The sequence below is a fragment of the Chroicocephalus ridibundus genome, chromosome 2 (genome assembly GCF_963924245.1).
Source record: "Chroicocephalus ridibundus chromosome 2, bChrRid1.1, whole genome shotgun sequence".
Taxonomy (NCBI): domain Eukaryota; kingdom Metazoa; phylum Chordata; class Aves; order Charadriiformes; family Laridae; genus Chroicocephalus; species Chroicocephalus ridibundus.
The window spans coordinates 102,039,829-102,064,965 of NC_086285.1; the positions used below are offsets into that span (position 1 = coordinate 102,039,829).

The window sequence follows — 25,137 nt, forward strand, 5'->3', positions numbered from 1 at the left end:
TACCAACAGTTTTCCCAAGTAAAAAAGCAATATCCCAGGACTCCTCCTTCTCTTCCTCTCACGCAAAATATGTGGTTTTTTAAAAAAATATCTGATTTCTTTTTCAACAAAAAAGGAAATAACAGCGCATCTCTGATTTTATTTATTCTTTATGCAATAAGATGTATTTAGTTTTTGTAATGGGACTCTTTCCTAAAACCTAAGATAATATTTTACTATTTCTTTTCAGTTTATCTATGCTTTATATTTTGTTTTGTGTTGTCTCTCTGCTCAAAATAAGGTTCTACTTCCTCTTTCATTTTTGTAATTCCAAATGATGTGTATATCAATGAAAGTATACCTCAGTTTTTTTCTATATCTAAGAGCAATGACAAGTACCAGTATTTAGTATTACACAATTTCTCTTCTCCAGATACAGTATTTCTTTAAAGTAAGTTTCACTCAGTGCTTCTAAGCCTCTAAATGTGAGTAATGTGTTTGTTTCATTGGAATGAAAATAGGGATAATTACGTTTGCTTGTAATGCATCTTATATAGCGAGATCTCTGTCTTTACTAATCCAAGAAATTGTAATCTGTCCTTTGCAATTACTCACAATTTACGTTTTGTCCGTGTAATGAGGACATATTTTTTTCTTATAATTCGTGCATTTGTTTTGTACACATATATTTATATCTCTGTACTGAAACTCCTACAGTACAACATTTTAAAGTACACAGTATAAATCTCGGCAGCAGGGAATCTTAGTAAAATAACTGACTGGATAATCCATCTGGTTTGACCAGTTCTCATTCATTAGGAGTCTCGTATGATCAACATCTGGTAGGATTAGACTGCCCTGAACAACACGGATTTAGTTTGCAGTACTTACATGCAGCTTTAGTGAACCAAAAGGTCATCAGAAATATCTGTCAAAAGCAAAGTAGTATGATTAATCTGAAAATTGTTGCATTTATTTTGTAACTGGCAGAGTTAGAATTAAGTGAATGAACTGTGCCTTTAACCATATAATCTGAAACCTGGTTTGAACCGTTGATCAGTGGAGACCCCTGAATTTAAACTACCATCATTAGATTGACAATTCATCAGGACTGTCTCCTTTCTTTACTATTTTCCTGGGAAAAAAGGGATAAATTTGGCTTGATAAAAATGACATATCATGGTCAAATGGATGCTAGCTACTTACTATTGGCGAGCAGGTGCTCGCACTAAGAATCTCACTGAAGTTAGCAATATCTGTTCAGCTACAACAAAATCACTGTGCGTGCAACTTTTGTATCCTTGTGAGGTAGGGGATCATTTATACATGGTAGGCAGAGAATCATCATACGGAGATCATATAGGAAGTAAAAAACAAAATTCAGTGTCAGAGGACCAAAAGCCCTTTCTGACCATCCCCACGACACAGGACGCTGTTTCAGCTCAGCCTGGTGCCGTCAGTCCCTGCCCCAGCGATGCTGTGGGAGTGCTGCTCGCTCACACTCCATCACAGCCCTGCCTGGCGTAGACCCTGTTGGTTTGGACCCATTTCCTGGCTTGTCTTCAGACCTGTCTTGTCAGTACAGACATGCCCAGCAATCACAGGACTGTGTCTGACCCTGGTTATTCTCACCAGACCCGATCCTCGTGGGTGGACTTCCCAGCTTTACCCCAGGCCTGCTTTATCGCTGTGAACTTGCCTGGAGTTGTAGCCTTATGGCTGAAACTGTCAGTTTTCTCCAAGTCTGTCCTGCTCCCGTCACTGGGTTGCTGGCTGGCGAGGTCCCTGGTCCGGGCACTGCGTTATTGCATTCATGTTCTTCTTCCTTAGGGAGCAGCTGGCCCATAGAGCTACCCAACATTCCCTTCCTCTCCTTAAACCTACAGCCATCCTTCTTGATACAGACCACAAGAGCGTTGCAGCTGGGTCTTGTCTAGACTCGTATCTTTTTTTACAGGCCATTTAGTCATTCTATCTATTCTCTCAGTTTGTGTGGAATTTGGATAATGAGGTGAAGTCTCTGTGCTCAAAGAGCAATTAAGACTGGCTTTGCTATCTCTTGTGCAACCCAGGGGAGTGAAGGCTTGTCTGGCTATCACAGGATACATAAATAACGGGGTAGTCTTGAGGAACCAGGACAGCCCTGCTTTTCGTCAGCAGAGACAGTAAAATCAAGATAACAGAGACTTTGTGTAGCTCTTTGTTTCCTTGAGAGGCTACCATGCCTGGTAATTGACCTTTGCCTCATTACCTGTGAAATGCATATTAAAGTTGACACCCCTGTATATGCTCATGAAGATTTTAGAGATCATGCTAAACCTATATGACTATAGCACTCGTCTCTCCACCCAAATCATACTATACGTCACCTAGGGGAGGGAAACCTTGTAATTTTGGGGATAAAAGGATGGAGAAAATGACTGTTAAATTGGGAGAGAAGAAACTTGATACCTGACGGACCAGTCGACGGGCTGCGTTCTCTTCCTCCACCCCAGGCAGGGACGCCTTTGTGGGTAAGCGCTGCGCCTTTCACCCTCTGGTGAATGTTACCCCGGGTTGTTGTACTATCGTTATTTTTGCTAGCAATATTAACCTTAAGTAATTAGCGCTATTGTAGTCAGTGAATTTATCAACGGCAATCTCGAAGCTGCAACTGTCGCTCTCAATAAAGTAACTAATTTCGATTATTTGTGAATCTGATTCAGTGAAAGTCCTTTGGTGGGACTCTGATAGTAAATCAGTGAAAGTCCTGGGACTCTGACAGACAAATATCGAAACTACAGTCCTTTTAACACGACAGTTTGCTAGAGATTAAAGGAATTAATTTCTTCCTTGGCAATACAAGTTCTTGGATCCTCAAACCCCCTTCACAGGTGCAAGGTCAGGGACTTTTTTGTTTGCCTCTCAAACATCACTGAATTTGATACAACAATGAGGTAGGCAAGTATTGCTGCCATCAGAAAAAAAAGATACAGACAGACCTGGTAGCAAACTTTAAAATCTTATTTCAGTGATATGAGCTGTATCACAGAGCAGCTCTGGCAGAATGAGGGGTAAAAGGTGATTCTGTTACTTCCCATCTTCTCTTGTGCCTCAAGCACAAGGGCCATCCTTTTCTTCCTGCAACTGCGTCTCTTACACATGATACAAACCCTTCAGTTTTTGGAGTTTGCTCCTGGGTGGACATATTTGCACGCCAGTAATTTTTGAAGCTGACCACACGTAGATCTATTAAATATGTAGTATGGTGAAATACTGATTTCATCTAGCTTTGTATGCAGAGCAGTGTAAAAGCACTCTTATTTTGCTGTGAGTGAAGGACTAGGGGCTCTAAGCAGTAACTTGGGAAACCTTCCAGCTTTATTGATGATCAGGTCTGGTAATTCCTGTGTTGGGAAAATGAAATGTTGGTATCTTTAAAGTGTGTAAAATTTATACGAACAGACATAGAGCTACAACCTTCATCAAATTGTTAACAAGGGACTAAAACCACATGGAATTATACTACTTCTGTATTATAAGTCAGTGCAAGATTTGCTTAGGAACTGCAGATTCCCACCAGAGGTTAGTGTAGTTTTGTTACAACTTCCTACAGCAGCTTCCTCCAGTTGAAATTATCCTATTCTACACAATAAAGAAGGAGAAGTATACTAGTTTACAATTTTCTTTACTCAAGAGTTGGTGGAATGAAAGAATTACTGCTGAGCTCCAAAGCTGCTTGTACCACTGGTGATATGCTTCCCAGAACCGCAAGCATCTGCTAAAACAAAACATGCAGCATTTTGTATTCTGTGTTTCACAAATTTAGTCTAAAATTGCAACATTTGCTACAGGAATTAGCAACACTAGAACTGGAGGTGAGGCTTTGCAAATTCTGATGTTGGACCCAAATCCAAATCAGAAGATTCTGTAGTTAAATTCATTTGAAAGAAGTGAAGAATTTCTGGAGGAAGGAACCCACAAGTTTCAATTCTGTGAGATATTTGGAATATTTAAAAAGAAAACACTCGGTCTGACGATGGTGAAAATAAAGTATGGAAATAGGAAGCAAAGACTGGAAAATGCAGTGAAAATACCCCCAGATCAGGCACAAGATGAGATGTGTCAGACTAGTGGTCATAGCATTGAAAGGGGAAAAAACACATTGTCTTCTAGAAAAACAATCTAAACCTCCTAAATTCTTATAAAGCTCCTAATATCTTGTTGTGATAATGGGAAAGAAACACCTTTCTTTTGGCAAAATCTCCACAACAGATGCATCTGAAAAACATCCAATATCTGATTGTGGCAGCTTCCAACTTCTCTGGCACCAGACCTAATAAGGTGTGTCTTTTGGGAGGTAGATCAGTAGTTCAGTGAAAAGTCTAAGAGCTCTGAAAGGGGCAGAGTATTGGGCTTCTAGGAGGTGGGGCAGGGGGTTGTCAAAGAAATTTCTCAGTGGCTGAATTTAAGTGTGGCTCCTGTTGTTGCTCAGAAAAAAAATATGCAATTGAATAGCTCAATTGCAGAGTTCATGAATAAGTTCTGAAGGGAAGGAATCACAGCAAGTCAGTAGACAGTCTGTGTAATTTTTGTAATCGTCAGCCTTGTGCCCTTCACTGAAGCCTTTCTATAAGTGTTAGCCTATTTTAATAATATTTAATGTGTCATTTTTATCACTTTTCTCATGATAATAATGGTCTAATTTGACTACACAGTATTTGGTGAATCAGCTGTTTTCTACTCAGATCAGCTGAGTACTGTTAATCTAGTCTCTCTGAGATTAAAAGAATTACTAGAAATGGCTCCAGAAAAAAAACAACAAAATATCAGAAAACCAACCGGCAACTAAAAAAAATTATTATTTTACAGAAGAAAGTAAGACAGTATGGGGTAGAACCTTATGACAAGTTGTTTGCCTTTGGAAAGTACAGTTCTGTTAGCTAAGGAAAATTTTACTTTTTCTAAGAAACATATGATCGTTTTAATGAAATTTTATACTAGGTAGAAGAATTTTGGACATTAGCTAAACTATGATCAAGGGAGATCTATTTTCTTTTGTTATCACTGATTGTTTATTTCAGAAAGGCAATTTTTCTTCGTATAGAGAAAGAACTGTGTCATAAGGAGCAATTAATGGCGTTGCTGGAGCTAAAATAGCAATCATTCATTTTACTAGTATACTAGCAGGAAAAGGGGTCATTACTCATCTTTTTTTGTCAGTGAATATGTCTTCACAGAATGGTCTTAAAAACTGATTATAACATCACAAAAGGATGAAGGATATAACTCAAATCTTGGGGGACTGACCATTCTGACTATTTCTTTAAAATAACATAAGTTTTAATAAAAAAAACCCCTATCTGTCCATTTATTTTAGTTATTGTAAAAAGTTATAATGTAAAAATATGTCTTAATAATTTTAAAGCATGACGAAAAACTGGAGATGACGCACCTGGACACCCCAAGGGAATCAAGGGGGATTCGCGCAAGAGGGTGACGCTGCCAGCCCAGCTGAAGTGCCTCTACACGAATGCACGCAGCTTGGGCAATAAAGAGGATGAATTAAGGGCCACTGTGCTGCTGGAAAGCCATGACATAGTGGCCATTACTGAAACTTGGTGGGATGATTCCCATGACTGCAATGTAGGGATAGATGGATACAAGCTCTTTAGGAAGGACGGGCAGGGTAGGAAGGGAGGAGGTGTTGCCCTCTACATCAGTGACCAGCTAGAATCAATGGAGCTCTACGTGGGGAAGGATGAGGAACTGGTTGAGAGTGTATGGGTTAAGACTAAAGGGAAGACAGGGGAAGGTGATGTTACAGTAGGGGTCTGCTACAGGCCACCTGACCAGCAGAGCCAAGCAGATGAGGCCCTCCATAGGCAGATAGAAGTGGCTTCGCATTCACAGGCCCTGGTCCTCGTGGGGGATTTCAACCACCCTGACATCTGCTGGAGGGACAACACAGCAAGGCACCATCAATCCAGGATGTTCCTGGAATGCATAGATGACAACTTCCTCCTCCAAATGGTAGAGGAACCAACGAGAAAAGGTGCTGTGCTGGACCTCGTTCTCACCAACAGGGAAGGGCTGGTGACCAGCGTGAGGCTCAGGGATAACCTTGGCTTCAGTGACCATGAAGCAACTGAATTTAAGATCCTCAGGGCAACTAGGAGGATATATTCCAAGCTTACGACCCTGGACTTTAGGCATGCAGACTTTGATCGCTTCAGGGATCTGCTGGCCAATGTGCCATGGGACAAAGCTCTAGACGGAAGGGGGTCCCAGGACAGTTGGTCAGTATTCAATGATCACCTTCTCCGTGTCCAGAAGCAAACTATACCAACAAAGAGGAAGGCAGGAAAGAATGTTAGGAGACCTGCCTGGATAAACAGGGAGCTCCTGGACACACTGTCACACAAAAAGAAACTTTATAAGGAGTGGAAGAAAGGACAGCTAGAATGGGGGGCATATAAGGAAGCTGTCTGAACAGCAAGAGACCTGGTGAGAAAAGCTAAAGCTCAATTAGAATTAAATCTAGCCAAGGAGATCAAGGGAAACAGCAAAAATTTCTATAGGTACATTAATGGTAAGAAGAAGACTAGGGAGGGTGTGGGCCCACTCAGAAAGGAAACGGGGGAGCTGGTGACAAGTGATATGGAGAAGGCCGAGGTTCTCAACGACTTCTTTACTTCAGTCTTCACTGGCAAGGGCTCCAGCCACACTCCCAGAGTCACAGAAGACAATGGCAGGGGTTGGACAGAACTGCCCATTGTAAGTGAAGATCAGGTTCATGACCATCTGATGAACCTGAAAGTGGACAAGTCCATGGGACCTGCTGGAATACACCCACGGGTACTGAAGGAACTGGTGGATGAGGTTGCTGAACCGCTCTCTATTATATTCCAAAAGTCATGGCAGTCTGGTGAAGTAGCCACTGACTGGAAAAGGGGAAACATAATCCCCATTTTCAAAAAGGGAAAGAAGGAGGAACCAGGGAACTACAGGCAAGTCAGTCTCGCCTCGGTGCCTGGTAAGATTATGGAGCAGATCCTCCTGGAGGCACTGCTGAGGCAGAAGAATAACGAAGAGGTGATTGGGTACAATCAACACGGCTTCACCAAGGGCAAATCGTGCCTGACAAACCTGGTGGCCTTCTATGAGAAGGTCACAACATCAATAGACAAGGGGAGACCAACTGACGTCATTTATCTGAACCTGAGCAAAGTCTTTGACCCTGTCCCACATGACATCCTGGTCTCCAAGCTGATAAAATATGGGTTTGATGGATGGACAATTCAGTGGATAAAGAACTGGCTTGATGGCTGCACCCAAAGAGTGGCTGTCAATGGGTCCATGTCCAAGTGGAGGCCAGTGACGAGTGGAGTTCCTCAAGGATCAGTACTGGGACCGATCTTGTTTAACATCTTTGTCAGCAACATGGACAGTGGCATAGAGGGCACCCTCTGCAAGTTTGCTGACGACACCAAGCTGTGTGGGGCAGCTGACATGCTGGAGGGAAGGTATGCCATCCAGAGGGACCTTGACAGGCTGGAGAGGTGGGCCCATGCCAACCTCATGAAGTTCAACAAGACCAAGTGCAAGGTCCTCCATCTGGGTCGGGGCAATCCCAGGCACCAATATAGGCTGGGCAGTGACTGGCTCGAGAGCAGCTCTTAAGAAAAGGGCTTGGGGGTGCTGGTGGACAAGAAGCTCAACATGAGCCATCAGTGTGCACTTGCAGCCCAGAAAGCCAATCAGGGCCGCATCAGGAGAAGAGTAGCCAGCAGGTCGAGGGAGGTGATTCTCCCCCTCTACTTCACTCTCACAAGACCCCACCTGGAGTACTGTGTCCAATTCTGGCGCCCCTACTACAAGAGAGATATGGACATGCTGGAACGTGTCCAGAGAAGGGCCACGAGGATGACCAGAGGGCTGGAGCACCTCTCCTGTGAGGACAGACTGAGAGAGTTGGGGTTGTTCGGTCTGGAGAAAAGAAGGCTCCGAGGAGACCTTACAGTGGCCTTCCAGTATCTTAAGGGGGCCTACAAGAAAGCTGGGGAGGGACTTTTTAGGATGTTGGGTAATGGTAGGACTAGAGGGAATGGATTAAAACTAGAGATGGGTCGATTCAGACTGGAAGAAGTTCTTCACCATGAGGGTGGTGAGACACTGGAACAGGTTGCCCAGAGAGGTGGTGGAAGCCCCATCCCTGGAAGTGTTCAAGGCCAGGCTGGATGGGGCTCTGAGCAGCCTGATCTAGTGGGAGGTGTCCCTGCCCATGGCAGGGGTGTTGGAACTAAAAGATCTTTAAGGTCCCTTCCAACCCTAACAATTCTATGATTCTATGACTCTAAGATGAAGCAGCGGCCATGAAAGAAGTAATTAAGCCAGCCAGTGTGGTAATGATCTTCAGGAAATACTACATTGGCCAACCAAGAAACTTGCCAAAACCAACTTAAAGGGAACAGCAAAAAAATGGAATGCTGTTTGAGGATTAATTAATGTAATTGCTACATTGCAGGAACTAGATTATGCTTCTTTGTCTTGAAAGAAGCTTGAAAAAGTACAAAGATAAGTACAAAGGAACAAATGTTCCTCTTTTACCAAAACCTGTTTTGCTATTTAAAACACTAACCCACTAACACGCATAGATTGGGAGGATGCTCACAAACATATCTTAAAGAAAGGCTGAAGGATTATTGAAGAGATGAGATTGTCTTGAAAGTAAAACTGCCAGCAGAATGCATAAGTCTCACCTGTGACCTTTCATATCTCATTGCATCCCCTTGCTTTTAGGCATAAATGTGATAGACTTTCAGTAGAGGTCTTATTTTTGCATGGATAAAATGTCTTCTCATTATATAAACTTCAGTTCAATTCAAATGAAGAAGTTGCTACTCCTGAAGGACAGATATCACTTCCTCTTCTTTATTTGGCCATGTCACTGTATATCAAATATTTCCACATTGGTTTGAACAGACTGTGCTTTGCTTTCAAAGGAAGTCAAGGAAAAGGAGAGTTAGGAGGGAGATTTAAAAGATGTAATTCCAGCAACCCATACAGAGGGTCATTGGAAAGTATCTGTGTATGATTTATAGAAGTATAAATTTTCCTGTTTAGTATCACATTCATTTCTCTTCCATATATTGTATTTTCTGTACTTGCATTTGAGATACCTGTTTTACACAGTGATTTGGTTCTCCTATTTCTGTTATAACAAACAAATAAAAAAGACAATCAGTGCAATGAACGTGATCATAATTTAATTAAATTAAAATTAGATTTATGCTCTCTTCATTTCATTCTGTAGCCACATTATGACCAGGTAAAATTATTTTTGCTCATCTATTATGAATAGTAATGTGAAACTCTGTTTTTGCAGTCATGTGGCTGGAGGAAAACCAGCAGGGATTAAGACAAAAAACCTTTAAGTACTTACATGGAAAAAACCACCCCTAAATCTGTAAACCAGATTGCTTTGTATGTTATCTGGCTTCTTTGTGCTATTAGGCAGCTCAAAGAGGACAGACTCTTGCCACTGTAAAAAAACAGGTGAGAAATTCTGTTGGTACATGGTTGCGTGCGCCACCTTTGAGGAAACCATACCAGGCGCTGCCCTATGCAACAAGACCCATGCTCTGAGAGAGGAGGAGGGCACAGAGGAGTTCATAAAGATTTACCAGTCCCTAACTGACGTAAGCTAAGCTCTGCTGATTCATGCTAGGACTGTCTGACAGTGGTTTCAAATCAGTCCTCAGCACTGAGAATATGTAAGTTTCCTTGATGAGCCTCAAACATCACTTTGGCTACAAGACAGCTCTTGGTCTTAACAGCACTGGAAATACACAAGGATTGTCCGTCCCCGTGATGCAAAGTGGGACCCACTGTGACCTTTTCGTCACACATAGTAAAGCTCTTGACGTAGTGCACCTGTTGATGGTAGATTATGGTCATAAAAGAATAGTGCCTTGATCAGATTTTAGGCGAAATGGAAAAAAATACGTGGGTGCATGTATCATCGTCGAGATCATTGCTTGTCGTTACAGTGATAAATATAGTCCATCTGCTTCCTCCTCACTGAGTCTCAGTTCACTAATTTGTCTTTTTCTCAACTTCTGACAGGTGAGGAATGATCTGACTGGTGTCCTGTATGGTGAAGACATTGAGATTTCAGATACTGAGAGTTTCTCCAATGATCCTTGCACAAGTGTAAAGAAGCTTAAGGTATGTGCTGCTGTTTGAGCAATAAAGTGGTGATTATGTCATGGCATTTGAGTTAATTTTTTTTTGCCTATGAAGGAGGCTAATAAAACAAAATTTGCATAAGAATGATACGCTACTACATTTCATTGCATAATGAAGTCAACAAATGGCATTTTGAGGGCCTAGTCCTGCTTAAGTCGATGGATGTCTGTGCATATAGTAAATATTTTTATAGTTCCTGATAGGGACACTAAGTAAAGCAAGTTGTTGAACGCTTAATATTTTTGTACCTAAAGCACCAGTCTTGGCGATATACGTGTGAAAGCTCTTGAGGTTTGGAACCAGAACCCTTTTAAGGTAAATTATCATGTAGCAAAAGCACTGAGCATCTTTCCATTGTCTTCATTACACATTTTAGATTGAATTCTTTCCTTATATCATCTGCATTATTTTATATGAATCATTAAAAAAATAGGAAAAATAAATTTGATAGCAGAATAATTTACCATCCTTCTCTAATTATAATGATTTATTAGGTTGCTGGCATCTCATAAAATTAAAACTATATTTTAGCATTACCATGCAGTGCAACCAATAGACTAGACATAGGAGATAGGAATCTTAAACTGCATACGAACGTGAAAAAATGACTGAAGAGCAAGAGAAAGCACTTTTAAACAGTGAAGTTCAAATCGTTGCTGGCATCAAATACATATGACACACAATCAAAGCCACAATCCTGCAAATACTTGAATACGTGTAAAACGGGTTAAAACCCCCCTAATAAACTGAATGGTGTTAAAAAACTAAAATGAAAGCAAGGATATCGACCTGTGTAAGACTAGACCACTACTGAAGCTAACGGGAAAAAGTCTGAAGCATGGTAAACTAAGTGTGCTTTATTATTCCCACAGGCTAGAGATGCAAGTCTGAATCCTTAAAGTATAAATAGGTAAAGATTATGTTTATAGGAAGCCATTTGTGTCTGTCCAGTCTAAGCCACTTTGCATTTCCTCTCTGGGATTGAAAAGACTCAAGTATCTGTTATCAGTAAAGTCCACATTTTTGACAAGGTATTTAACGCCTGGCATCGGAAAATGAACAATTCTGAAGGCAGAGCTATTTAAACCAATGGATGATGTAATAACAAGAAAAAATGCATATAAGCATGTATATTTAGGCTGAAGGTTAGAAGAAGCAATGAGATTCTAGCCTTCCTGTGTGTCAACAACATGCTGTTTGTTCTATAGGGAAGACTGGAAGACTCTAACAAACAATATATTAAAGTTATTTGTTGATTTCTTCTTCAAAACAAATTACTGCAACAATAAATAAGCAATTATCTTGACAGTAATACAAGGTTATTTGTCCTTAGGTACATGTCAGGCACAACTTAGCTATACAATTCTAAAAATGTTCATTCCTTTCTTCAAGAGGTAAACCTAATATAGGTAAACTGGTATCTGCTTACTGTACTTGTGATTCAAGTAGATATAAAACACCTTTTATTTTTGTAAACACAGTTTAAATTGATGAAATTAATGATTATGCAAAACAAAAGAGAAATACCTGGCATGATTTGCAGAAATATATGTTTTATATTTTTCCTAGCACCACCTTAATTGTTACTGCGTTGACTCCAGCCTCCTTGAATCAGAGTTGGAAAGTAAATTTAGGCTTAAGGATATCTTTAAAACTCATTTTTTGTTCGGAGAAAGGGATGTTGGAGGTTATGCATTTGTACATCAATTTAAATGTTTAAAAATTCTAAGCACGCACAGGCAAATTGCATGAGCAATAACACTTCTGCTTCCAACTTTCTGGTATCATGCACATAGGACAAAAAGATTGCGATATATGAATTCCAATTCAATGAAACAGTTTCCGTCTGATTTCCCAAATACAATAGGTGTTTTGGATACTGCCCGAACACGATCTTTCATTCTAACAGTCAAATTAATTAAATTTTAAAATTTTGGGCCATGAACAGGTTTGGATGCGGCCTCAATCTAAGTGAGTGACATGCACGCTAACACAGACATCAGCAAGTTTTGCCAGCATGGTACGATGGTTGGAGCTGACATCCTCTAGTTCACCATCAGCGATTCCATAGCTAAGGTCAAAGGCGCATCTGTAGTTCTTCAAGTGGACGTCCAGGCACTTAGAAGGCAGAACATGTGGATACCTCTATTGACAAAGTTACCCATCTTGGAGTAGACTTATTGATAACATCTCGACTGTCAGATACATGGTAGAGAATAAGACAGAGTATCTGAGCTGTTCAATGTAGATATTTCATAAAGAGCCTGCCAAGACATTGACTTTTCCTGGCAGATGAGATATTGTAGCAATCCTTCTCTGGAAAGCTGTGTAATACAACATCGTGGTGTTATTCATTAGAAATGAGACAGATTAAAATCTGATCACAGAAGGAAAGCTCTGCAGGCTGAAAGAAAAAAATAGCTGCCTATTCCAGCATAATGTGCATCACTCAAAAACTGAAAAGGCTAAAGAGTGCCTCATATCTGAGGCTGTTAGAAATGGCAGTGGAGGAGACAAGTTGTTCTTCATCCCTCAGTGGAGCATCTTAGATGTCTTGATCCTCACTGTCTTCAGGGTTTATACTACTCAGCTGCCAGTAGTACCAAAGACACTTTATGTTTAGTGGGTGAATAATATCCTCACCTATATGAAGGAAAGAAGGCAGCAAGAGAATCATTCATTTTTGAGGCTGAGCTACAGTCTTCATTTATAAAACATGTTTTTATGGAGAGTCTGCCATAACTGTGGGTAAATTAAATGTAACTGTTCTTCATTTTCTTATTTGAACTTTAGTCCATATGGGAACATATGTATTGCTTACTGAGGGGCAAAGCTTAAATGCCGGTATTGCTACTCCAATCTCTGAGAAGAGTAAATATGACAGCTCACCATCTGGCAAATGGTCTAAACATTGGTCTTTTTATATAAGTGCAGTTTGGGGAGTTGCCTTCCCCCTGGGATGTTTTTAATCATCTCATAGATCACCTGCCTAGTTCCATGAATTAAAAACTCTTCCGTCAAATACGCTTTAGCTCCGTGCAAGCAATTTACAACTCTGTGAGAAAGCAAGAGTACTTGATGCTTACTGGGATCCAGTGGGTGACTTTGATCCCTACAAGAAAGTTACACTGTGTTAACTTGCATTCATCCCATGAAGGTTGATGTGAAGGAATACTATATCCTTGCCAGGAAATCATACTGTCTAATAGTCAGTTAACAGTGTAACTGAAGGGGGAGAAAAATTATGCCCCAGGAAATGTCTGACATATCTTTTTGCATGAGACTATAATGCGGACATATACCCTGACCTGCAAGTGCTGACATGAACCCAGCTCTGATAAACTTCAGTGCAAACTTCATTATCCATCCAGATAAAATCTCTGCAAGAGATTTGAGCTATTTACAGTTGCGTGAATTTGAAGCTTCAGAGTCTCTTATGCAGGACAGAGCCAACAGACCCAAGCCTGGCAGCAAATGGATCTAGCTTATTTACCACCTTGAATGCAATTTGTCAGGAGCAAATTTGTGAAAAATGTGGAAGAGGACGCAAAAATCAGAGTTGGAGAGAAAGAGGCTTACTGAGGATTGTGTTATTACACAGAGGAAAAATGTTATGTGTGGAAGAGGAAAAGCTCTAAGCCCTCAGGCATTGCATCTCACAGCATTGTATTGATATCTGTGGGGGTATAAACAAGGAATCTTTTATGATTGCCCATACATGACTAACCAATTAGAACTATATATTATGTTCTTCATGATGCAACTTTATGAAGCTGGACAAAGAAAAAGATATTCAGCCATATATGCACTACTGGCTTGACCCTGTGGTCCCGTACTTTCCTCTTAACCCAGCAACATCCCTGTCTCATTCTGGATCTTCATCCCAGTTTGAAGTTCTTTGCTGATTCGATGCTATGTTCTGCTTCTCTGATTTCTCATCTCCTTCTGAGTACGTTCCTCTAGATTGTTGTTCCATTTTCTTCTGGGCTTACTTCCTGAGATTGCATTTATCCTAACCGTAATTATTTGTCAAGCTTCCTATTTGCCATACTGTTGAAAAGTCCTAATCTTCCCTCCCAAGATTCTTACTCAATAGTGGTTTCAAGCCTACTGCTGCCTCCCCAGCTGTTTGCTCCATCTTTACCTAAAATGTTTACCCATTACCCAAATTCCTTGCTGGACCTGTTTCTCCTTCCCATGTGCCCTTTTTTCTCTCACTGGATCTAGTCACTTTGTTTACTGACTCTCAGCATTATCTTCTCGAATCCATCTCCAACCAGCACTGAGCATATGTGGATTGTGATTTTCCCCACCCCTCCAAGAGTTAATACCTGGATAACTGTGGGGAGAACTGGGGATTCATATTTCTGTCAGAGAAACCTTCTTTTTCTTGGCATATTTTGCATAAAAAGACTTGGAAAGGAACATTATTAAGGTTATAACTCTTAAGACTTTGAAAAGAAATCAGAATTCAGCTTTCTTTTGCTGTAGTTTTCTATGGCATAATACTTGAAATGGAGGACTTATTCTTTAATAGGTGGTAATAGAACATTTCTTTTGATCTTCTTCAGTCAGTTTGTGATTGGATACCATCCAAATCTTTTAGTGAACACAGACATGTTAATGTCCTCCTTACTGTACTGAGTGCTTCAAAAGCAGTAATTTATGTGTTAACATGGAAACATTAATTTAGGCGAAAGAACATTTCAGTATTGCATCTTGGCTCGATCATACATCAGGGATCAGGGATCAGGGACAGAACAGCAGGGATCCTCAAGTTATAGAGCCATAGCTGATCTTTCAACTCGGGCCATGAAGCTTTCTAGTTGAGCATTGGAGATTCTCGAGAACTTGGTTCAGTTGCGGTTCTCACACTTTGCAGATTTCCTGCTCTGGCATTGGAAGTTCAATCCATGCTGGAAGTAGAGATTCCTGCCTGACAGAAAATCCAGCTTCCCTGAAATCCTTAGTCAGATATTGAGATGGTCAGATATTCAGAACTGGGATCTGCTGACAGCTGGACAAGTCAGCAAATGCACTCATTTGCTTGGGTACCTGAACAAGAGCACAGCATGTCTGAAGATAGGATTGACTGCCAATATTAGAATAGATGCTCTCTATGCTTGTGAGAAAAACATTTTCAAGATGAGTTTCTTCTGTGCTTGCACCCCTATAGACTAAAGGCATTGTAGAGCCTCGTACTCATGTGGCTGAATATGCAAGATTTGTGTCTGAGTGATATTGCCAAACTAATTGCACAATGATATTAGCATAAGACAATCCTTGCAGACAGTGACGTTATTGAAATGGGATAGGATATTTCTGAGAAAAGAAAAAAGAAAAGGAGGCACTGTACAGTTCTTGTGGTGCTTTACAGTAAAAGAATAGTCACTGTCGGAAATATACTCTGGTTTATGTGATAATCAGGTGGAAGCAATGTCTTAAGGCATGGACCCCCACACCACAGACACTACACCTTCAGTCTGAAGGTTGTTGCACAGCCAGCAGGCAGTGTTGCTGCACATGCACTACAGGGTTATTCTCTACACCCTGACTACAGTCTCTGGCAGTCATAAACTTTGAGGCCGCACATCTTCTGTTTTTTGTTATTGTGTTGATTGTTTTTTTTAAATTGGTTCTCATCATGTTATAAAATTAAAAGGAATTTATTCAATTTTAAGTTTAATAATTAGGTGCCATGTCATTTCTTTTTATAAACAAACTTTTCAACTCTTTTAAAAAATATTAATTTTGCGTTTTTATGTTCAGAGAGGTCAATTGATTCAGAGTAGGAATTCCAGGAGTGACCAAAATTATTTTTAGAATGTGAAAAATAGAAATAATGGATGAGGGGGTTTTTTTTGCTGCATAATTCCTAAATCTATTTATAGTTCTTGCAAAACCTGTAATGCTATTGCTGTAATTTGTTTAATTTGTTTGTTTAGTTTCATGTGACCATGTTAGATTTGTTTAAAAAGGATCTAATCCGCTTCAATAAGATTTACATTACTTTATCAATCTGTGGCTAAATATAAAAATAAAGAGAAGCAGGCTTACTGAAAGTGCACAGGTTCAGAATGAGCAAAGCATATTACGTACTTTCTGACTTTAACCCTGCTAAGAGAGATACTAATTTCATGCACTTAATTGCAGAAGCATTCTAGTATCTTTCTGCACTGTCCATCATAATATTTTCTGCCCAGCAGGAAATAAACATCGAAATTATCTAAACTGAAAATCTTTGATAAATTGATTTAATTAAAACTGAAATGTTTTTCCTCACTGAAATTCACACTGGATCATCTGTTTCTTTTTTACTTGGAGAGGGAAAGAGCTATTAGTAATTCTAACCGAGTGTTTTGTAAAAGAGATGAAAAATTAGATTTGCTCAACCTTTTGCTGAGAACCCAGCGTTTGTGTGAAATAAAAGGAAATATTAAGTCATAAAAAGCTATCTGTTCTGTGTTTTATAGATGTTAAAAGCAATTTTTCACATGAGAAAAAAGCTAGCCCAGTTCTTGAAGAAATGTTTTCCTGCATATGCTCACAATTTTAGGAATATTTTCTTAATATGTTTCTAAGTATGAAAATAAAATGATCTCTTTTGACTTCAGTCATAGATTCTTAAAGTGTGATTTTTACTTTTTTTTAGTGTGTGGGGGTGGGAGGGAGGAGGAGAAGATGGATTGACAATGTGTTATAGTGACTGTAGAGAAGATGTTGTATGAGTAAAACCTTTAAAAATTACTAAAGTGGGCAAAATATCAAGGCATTTTATCTCACTCACAAATTTCCAATCTCTCAACTTTACAGCATTAGTTCATGTAAGCAGTGAAAAGCATATATTTTCAGCTGGTTTTAATATGCAAAATTTTAAAAGAAATCTTGCAAGGAATCAAAAAAATATTGATATTTAGTATTATTGAATGGTAATATTTGACAAGATAAACATTATAGTTTTATTCTTGTTAGTGCTATTGCTTAATCATTTTCTTCAAACACCTCGGCTGCTGTCTCTTGCAGTATTTCAAGTTCTCGAACTTACAGAAAATGGTATAGTTCTGAATTAATTTTTCTGTCTGCAGCTGTAATCTGCGCTAACTCTCCACACAATTTGAATGGCCAACTGAAGTGGTTTCTGGAAAGGCTGTGACTGCATTTAACTGAAACGTATCTTATTCAATCTGCAGGGTAACGATGTTCGGATAATCCTTGGCCAGTTTGATGAGGAAATGGCTGTGAAAGTTTTCTGCTGTGTAAGTAAATATATTTAATTGCATATCAGAATAAAGAATGAGTGACATTTGAATAAAAAACACATTTGACCATAAACATTTCTTTATGGGGTTCAGCTCTGTCAAGGTTTGTACCCTCAAGAGAGGTTACACATGCTTAGCTCCATTTCTGTTTCAATGAAATACTTTGTACTTGACTTCAGTGGAATTTAGGCATGGACTGCATGGTTAGGTTCTTATTGCTTTCCTGTAGTGGAATTAAATGCCAAATTGAGCTTGAGCATTTCTCTTCATGTCAGATCCAGAGAAACACTTGTATAGGTAGCAGCAGATACACAGAATTGCAAGATTTGACTCTTGTCCAAGAGTTGTGTTCTGGTGGTAATGTCTGCGTGTATGCGGTTTTGCGTGTTTTGCTTTGAAAGAATAAGAAATTCAACCAGTTCCTATACATGCTAAGTAAGCAACCCTAATTATTTCTGCTACTCAAAATGTTGCTAATTGTACAGTTGTCATTCACTTCTGACTGCTGTACGTTTTACACAAAAGCAGATGTTAGTTTGTAAAAAAAAGGTTTTTGAATTAAAGTGCAAGTGCCAAGTGGAAGGTCCTGCACCTGTGTTGTGGCAGTCCAAGCACAAATACAGGCTATGCGGAGAATGGATTGAGAGTATCCCTGCCAAGAAGGACTTGGCGGTGTTGGTTGATGAGAAGTTCAACGTGACCCAGCAATGTGTGCTCACAGCCCAGAAAGCCAACCTTATCCTGGGCTGCATCAAAAGAAGCATGGCCAGCAGGTCGAGGGAGGTGATTCTGCCCCTCTACTCAGCTCTGGTGAGACCCCACCTGGAGTGCTGCGTCCAGCTCCAGGGCCTTCAGCACAAGAAAGACATGGACCTGTTGGAGCGGGTCCAGAGGAGGGCCACAAAAATGATCAGAGGGCTGGAGCAGCTCTCCTGTGAAGACAGGCTGAGAGAGTTGAGGCTGTTCAGCTTGGAGAAGAGAAGGCTCCGGGGAGACCTTAGTGTGGCCTTTCAGTACTTGAAGGGGGCCTACGAAAAGATGGGGACCAACTTTTTAGCAGGGCCTGTTACAATAGGACACAAGGGGTAACGGCTTTAAATTAAAAGAGGGTAGATTTAGACTAGATCTAAGGAAGAAATTTTTTACAATGTGGGTAGTGAATCACTGGCACAGGTTGCCCAGAGAGGTGGTAGATCCCCCATCCCTGAAGTGTTCAAGGCCAGGCTGGATGGGGCTTTGAGCCCTGGTCTAGTGGGAGGTGTCCCTGCCCATGGCAGGGGGTTTGGAACTAGATGATCTTTAACATTTCTTCCAACTCTAAACATTCTATATTTCTATGATTCTGTGATAAGGGAAATGTAGTAAGACCAGAAAACATAAAATTCCCTATCCTCACCATTTATTTGTGCATGTGAATGTGCTGCAAACATGCACAGTGTTATTGCCATTGAAAGCAGCAGGATTAAATTGTGGTTCTTTATTTGTACTTGCTCAAAAAAAAATAAATTCCCAAACAAGCAGATTTTACTGCCCTAAATTTTGTATTGTTATTGAATTCTTAGTCTAAATAACCAGATTAATCCTGTATGAGCCAAGGACCCAATAAATATAATGGAAAAGCAATAATGATGGCTTCTAAATTTCAGAGGGTGTTTTTTGGTGTTCACTTACAGAGACAGTTACCTATCCAAGCAAAGAAAGGAAAAGCAGAAGTTCAAAATCTCAGACACATGTTGGCTCATACTCAGCAGCTGTCCCAGTTGCTGCCAAAATTTGGAAAGGAGATTGTAGAGTATATTTGAAAGGAAAAAAAATCTGTTTGCATCCAAAAGGAAATGGAAAGTATTATTTTGTTTTTCATTCTTCTCATCTTTGATGGGTCTTTGTATATAGATCTTTTTGTTCTGGTATTTAAATGGGATTGACAATCTCCCATTTTTCCATTCCTGGAAGAAAGAATTGTCCTTCCACAGCCCAGCTCCTCCTCAGATATCTTGTGGTTGAGCTGCATTTCCCCAGCTGAGGGGTCCCAGTCAGAACTGTCTTCCAACCCAATGTTTAACAAGAGATTGGCCTCGCCTTATGCCACCGCCTTTAGTATCTAGTTGCCTTCTACAATTCTTTTCCAAGTCTGTGTGCACGTGAGGCCACTGAAGAAATCCTAGAAGTCCTCGGAGAGGCAGGGTGTCTTTTTGTCTGCATCACTCTAGTCTGAAGGACTTCATGTGGGGGATGTCTCCTTCACACAATCGCCCACTGCAGCTTTCTGCGGCAATGGTTTAATACTAACATGGGAAGTGTGCGTAACACAGGTTTAAAGAGTGATGGTTACTTCTAAAGTACATTATTGTCAAAAATAATAAGGTGGATTTTTCTGGAGCCTGGAGAAATCTGAGAGATCATGTATTTAGGCTTGTATAAATGTATTTATATGAGAGTTTCAGCAGGAGACTCAATGCAGGAGAGGGCAGTTCAAAGTAGGTCATTTATATATTAATACCCTACAATATGTCAGTAAGCTTGTTATTAGTCATAAAATATATTGTTGACTCATGCACTCCTACAGCTATGTGTCTAAGAGCACCATAATTTAGATATGTCAAGTTTTTTAACCCCCTTCCCCAGGTGTATCTTCAGACAGGTTTCACTTGTGATTCCCTGTTAAATTTTGCAGGGTGGCTGATGTCAGCCAGAGAAATGCTTTAAGTTTATTAAATGAAGGTGCTATTGTACTAGTGCAAGATTATTATTTTTTCCTGATTGTGGTTATAACTGGAATATTATTTGCTAATGATTTATGTAGGTGGAAAATCTTTAAAGTCTGCCTCAGTTTTCTGTGTGGATTCAACAGTCATATGCTGTGAGGTTTCCTCAGGACATCTATTGGAGTTTACATAGAATCATAGAATCGTTTAGGTTAGAAAAGACCTTTAAGATCATCGAGTCCAACTGTTAACCTAACACTGCCAAGTCCCACTAAACCATGTCCCTAAGTGCCATCTAGTGACATCTACATGTCTTTTAAGTACCTCAAGGAATGGTGACTCAACCACTTCCCTGGGCAGCCTGTTCCAGTGCTTGACAACCCTTTCAGTGAAGAAATTTTTCCTGATATCCAGTCTAAACCTCCCCTGGCGCAACTTGAGGCCATTTCCTCTTGTCCTATCGCTTGTTACTTGGGAGAAGAGACCGACCCCCACCTCGATACAGCCTCCTTTCAGGGAGTTGTAGACAGCGATAAGGTTTCCCCTGAACCTCCTTTTCTCCAGGCTAAACAACCCCCAAAGTTCCCTCAGCTGCTCCTGACAGGAATTATTATTTAGTCCTTTCACCAGCTTCATTGCTCTTCTTCGGACATGATATGCTCATTTTCATTTGCCTGGGTATTTCCTCTCCCTCTCCCAAAAACACACACACAAAGAAGATGCAGAGCACATAACTCAAAGATAAACAGACTAAAAGATAGTCTAATTCAGTGGCAAACTTTAAAAACATGACAGGACTAATTCAAGCCGAAGTGAATGTTAGCAGGTGTTTCCTATGATGATTTAAATAAGTTTAGCTATTCATTTAACACTAGCGTCAAAAACAATCAGCAATTTTAATTCTATGGGAAATCTTAGCTTTCTAATGTTGTTTTCACCTCAGTGGGATGAATGTGATATTTTTCATGGAATAGAAATTAGGGTATTTTGCTCAAAACTTAACACTTCAACAATCAAAATGGTCAGCTCTGTTGGATAGACATCATCTTTTTTTCATTTGAAATTGGATTAACATGAAACTGCATCCTCCCAACGAAAACTTCAGTTCTGCAGAATTTTTTTTTTTTTAAATTGTTAGTGGGAATTTTTCCAACATATTTTCTTTAAGCCATAGAGACAATGTAGTATAGCTGCGCACACATCAAGACTGAGGCCTAGCTGATACAATTACCTGTCTGAAGACAATTAAAGAATACTGTTACGCATAGGTCACTGCATGAGCTTTAGGTGACTCTTTTAGTAAACATTTAATAATAACTAAAGCCAAGCTTAATCAGCATATTTGATACAAAAGGCCTGGACTCTCTTTTCTGAGCTGGTAGAGTTTTACTGATGAGTTTCTGTCTTGACACTATTGATTTTTAATGAGAAACAGATGGAGGTTGATTGCAATTCAGAAGTCTACAGGCATTCTTGAAGGGGTGGGCTATAGGATGTGTATGCTGTCATGATGGAAACATGATGGAAATATGATGGAAATTTGGTGGGGGTAAAGATTTGCAGGCCCATTTACACAAACTGCCAGTAATTGTTTACTACACATAGAAAGATCTCTTACATAAATTCCTTTGTCGTAAATAAGCATGTCTTCATGGATTCAAACAAGAATGAAAAGTTAAAAAAAAAAAAATATTCAGTCTCACAAGGGCAAAAGATGTCTAGGACAATTTCCTGTGTGCTTGAGAGCAACTCAGGGCTTTGCAGCCTAGACAGGGCACCCAGGAAAAGTTAGGGAAGACTTATGGCTACTTTATGCTGTTCTAATGGTACAAAGCCCTTCTTTGCTTTGCTCTTGTCTGCCAACAAATCTTCCTCTTAGAAACTAAAACCTATAAGAAGTGGTCTGTGTGGATTCAAACAGTTCAAGAAAAATCCACATATTTCATGGAAACGTGTCTTTTAAGCATCAAAATAACATCCATTTAGCAGAATCATCAGGGAGAAAATGGTGGCAGAAAGCATTATTTTGAAATAAGTCTTCTGGAATCCAAACACTGAAATGCCTGAACACTTAACAACTGTGCTGTCACTAGAAAGGTGACTGCATGATCACGGTGCTCTGCTTTGGAGGAGCTGATTTTATTCCTCCTTCTTTTGCCTGCCCAGATTACCTTTCAAACCCTACCAATCCACCAGGTCCCAAATGAAGAGTAGCCACCTCTTTAAGTGTTTGGGGTTTGTCTTCTAAAGCAAAATCTAGACGTGTAACCAAATTCTTGCAGTTTCAGTGCAACCTTTGGAATGATCCCTTGTTTCCAGGATGAAATTTCTGGCTGTTTTGAAACTTAATTTTCATCCCATATCCCAGGACATTTACAGATTATGCAGGAAACAAGCTCAAGTGCAAACAGAAAAATTCCAGCAGCTCTAATTTCAGAAAATTAATAGTCAATAATTTCTTGCAACACACAAGTTGATACTTTAATCTATATAGAGCAGGGGAAGATACTGATGATTGTCCTTCTCTAAAAGCCCAATTCTGTGTTAATTTATGCCCTCGGTGATTTGTAAACTGTCAAATTAAATACACTATATTACTGAAAGGTCTTGAATGACCTCATTGTGTCATGGAAACTCTTTTAGACATCAGAAAGTATTACAGGACCGGATTGCCGTTTTCCTCACAGGTGGATCTGGGATGCAGTGTAGCAGGAGTGGCGACAGGCAGGAAGACAAAAGCAGATGTGTTTCTGGAAGGGTAGAACTAATGAGCAATAGAAGACAAACAATTTATGTGGATCGTGGAATAAGTAAGATATAAGATGCAAGACACTGGGGTTCAGACAGGAGTGCTTTCAAGTGGCATTGTATACAAATGCATGAAATTTGATTTAGGCTGAACAAAAGCTCCTGCAACCAGGGGCCAAACAAATCTGCTTTATGCACAATACATTTATGAACTGAATTAGCATGATTATAATATACTTCACAGATTTAAAGCCCAATTTTCATTTGGGTATTAATGTATTTAGGAGGCTGTCCTGTTTCGTATTATTTGCTCTTCATCTTTATTTATCTGATAGGCTTTTGGTATGATCTTTGGGATAGTTTTCAAAACAGTTATGTTCTGAATGACTAATATGTCCTGTTTGCATTCTCATATCGTCTTCCTTCTGTAACATTTTCTGTGGAGACGTAGCAGTTTTTCAGTTAAGAGCGCTAAGGGTGTACCACGTATTTCTAAAAACTGGAATTTTTATCTTATGTCTTGTATCTCCGGTATTGCTTATATTATGAGCCGAAGAAGCATGAAACCTGCTGTTTTGAAATGGAGTCTGACTGAAATGTCAAAAGAAAAATATCTAGTTACAAGACAGTGAGAGAAACATCTGAGATAAAATTTGCTAATTTTATCTTAGAACACTCTTCACAATGGAGTAGAGTATCTACTCTGAAGAGATCAGCTTTTAGACACAACAGCATATGTGCCTGACTAATAAAGTATTTCTGTTTCCTGTTATACGTGTCTGCTATGTATTGAAAGGAGATAATCATCATCTCAGTATCTTGGAGTACAGTAGGCTGTATTCAGTATTCAAGCAATATAGAATTTCACCTGAAGAAATTTCTTTCTGGGAAAAAAAAAAAATAAATCACTGAAATCTGCTTGCTTTATCAGTTTACTATTGATTCATGCTCCTCAGAAGAAACTGCTTACTTAATGTCCCCGTGATCTCCATTTTAGCACAGTCACATAATTCATATTAGCAACATTGTGATTTGATGGTGCCTAGGATCCAAGTTATTTTCTTTAACCTTATGCTGGTTTATGTGGTACGTAGGATGATACTAGAATGATAATAATTTAGTTTAAACATGGTAGCATGGTGATCCTAACACTGCTGTAATAGTTGTGTTATGGAGAATTTTTTATGCAAATGCTGTGCCTTCTGCCAGTATTCCTCTTTCTCTCCCCCCATTTTAGAATCCAGTATTTTATTTTTCTGTTTTAGAATAAATGATCTATTGAAAGCAAAACAGGTTTTACTAAATTATCTTCTCATGACCTGAATTTTAAAGATGGGAATCTTCAAGAAAAGAGTCTTCACTATTATCAAGTAATTATTCTAAACTGTTCCAAACACTTGTGTATCCGTCAAACATGCCATAGTTTCATTAATAAAGGAAAAAACATGGACAGGAAACAATTACTTATTGAATATGTTTGTTAGCTTTTCTATTTTTTTTCCTTGTAGGCTTATGATGAAGAAATGTATGGCAGCAAATATCAGTGGATTATTCCAGGGTGGTATGAAAACCTTTGGTGGGAATCCTGGATTAATTCCTCACAATGTCTCAGCAAAAATCTTCTTGCAGCCATGGAAGGTTATATCGGAGTGGATTTTGAGCCTCTCAGCTCAAAAATGATAAAGACCATATCAGGAAGGGTTAGTATTTTTCCTCCAACTATTTTATTATACTATCAGTTGTCTCACCAGTGTCTTGACACAGCAAAGCGCTGAGGAGGGAGATGAAGCTGAAGGGTTTTTCTACAAAGAAAGCTGTCAGTCATCATAGTTAGTTTCATCTTTCCACTGGTTTGTAATTTTTAAATATTTAGAAACCACTTCCAGTTCTCTACAGGGTAAGGAAGCAGCAGACTCCCTTTCCTTAAGTCTGTCCTCTTCCCCCTGTGTGAACATTACAGTTAAATGTACAGTAAAGCTTGAATTATAGTCTGCAATATCATGTGCTGTGTCATGTCAAGTTAAATAGTTGAGCACAGAAATGGAAAACTTTTATGTTTAAACCTAATTCTGCAAATGGCTAATTTCGTTGGTGATTTGTGTCTCTCGGAACTTGGGCGGGGGGGGGGGGGCGGGTAGGGCTTGTTTTAAATATGTAAATATGTGTTATTTCCATAAAGTACGTAACATTTTATCACAGAACAAATTCATGGAAAC

The 25,137-nt window shown here is 39.5% G+C and overlaps 1 protein-coding gene across 1 annotated transcript in view; it reads left to right on the forward strand.

The window, feature by feature from the left end:
• GABBR2 (gamma-aminobutyric acid type B receptor subunit 2) overlaps nucleotides 1-25,137 on the forward strand; it is a 491,662-nt gene that overhangs the window by 219,952 nt on the left and 246,573 nt on the right. The window contains exons 4-6 of the mRNA XM_063326323.1: nucleotides 10,087-10,188; nucleotides 17,400-17,465; nucleotides 24,430-24,621. Of these exons, the coding sequence (XP_063182393.1) occupies nucleotides 10,087-10,188; nucleotides 17,400-17,465; nucleotides 24,430-24,621 (360 nt within the window). The remainder of the gene's footprint in view (nucleotides 1-10,086; nucleotides 10,189-17,399; nucleotides 17,466-24,429; nucleotides 24,622-25,137) is intronic.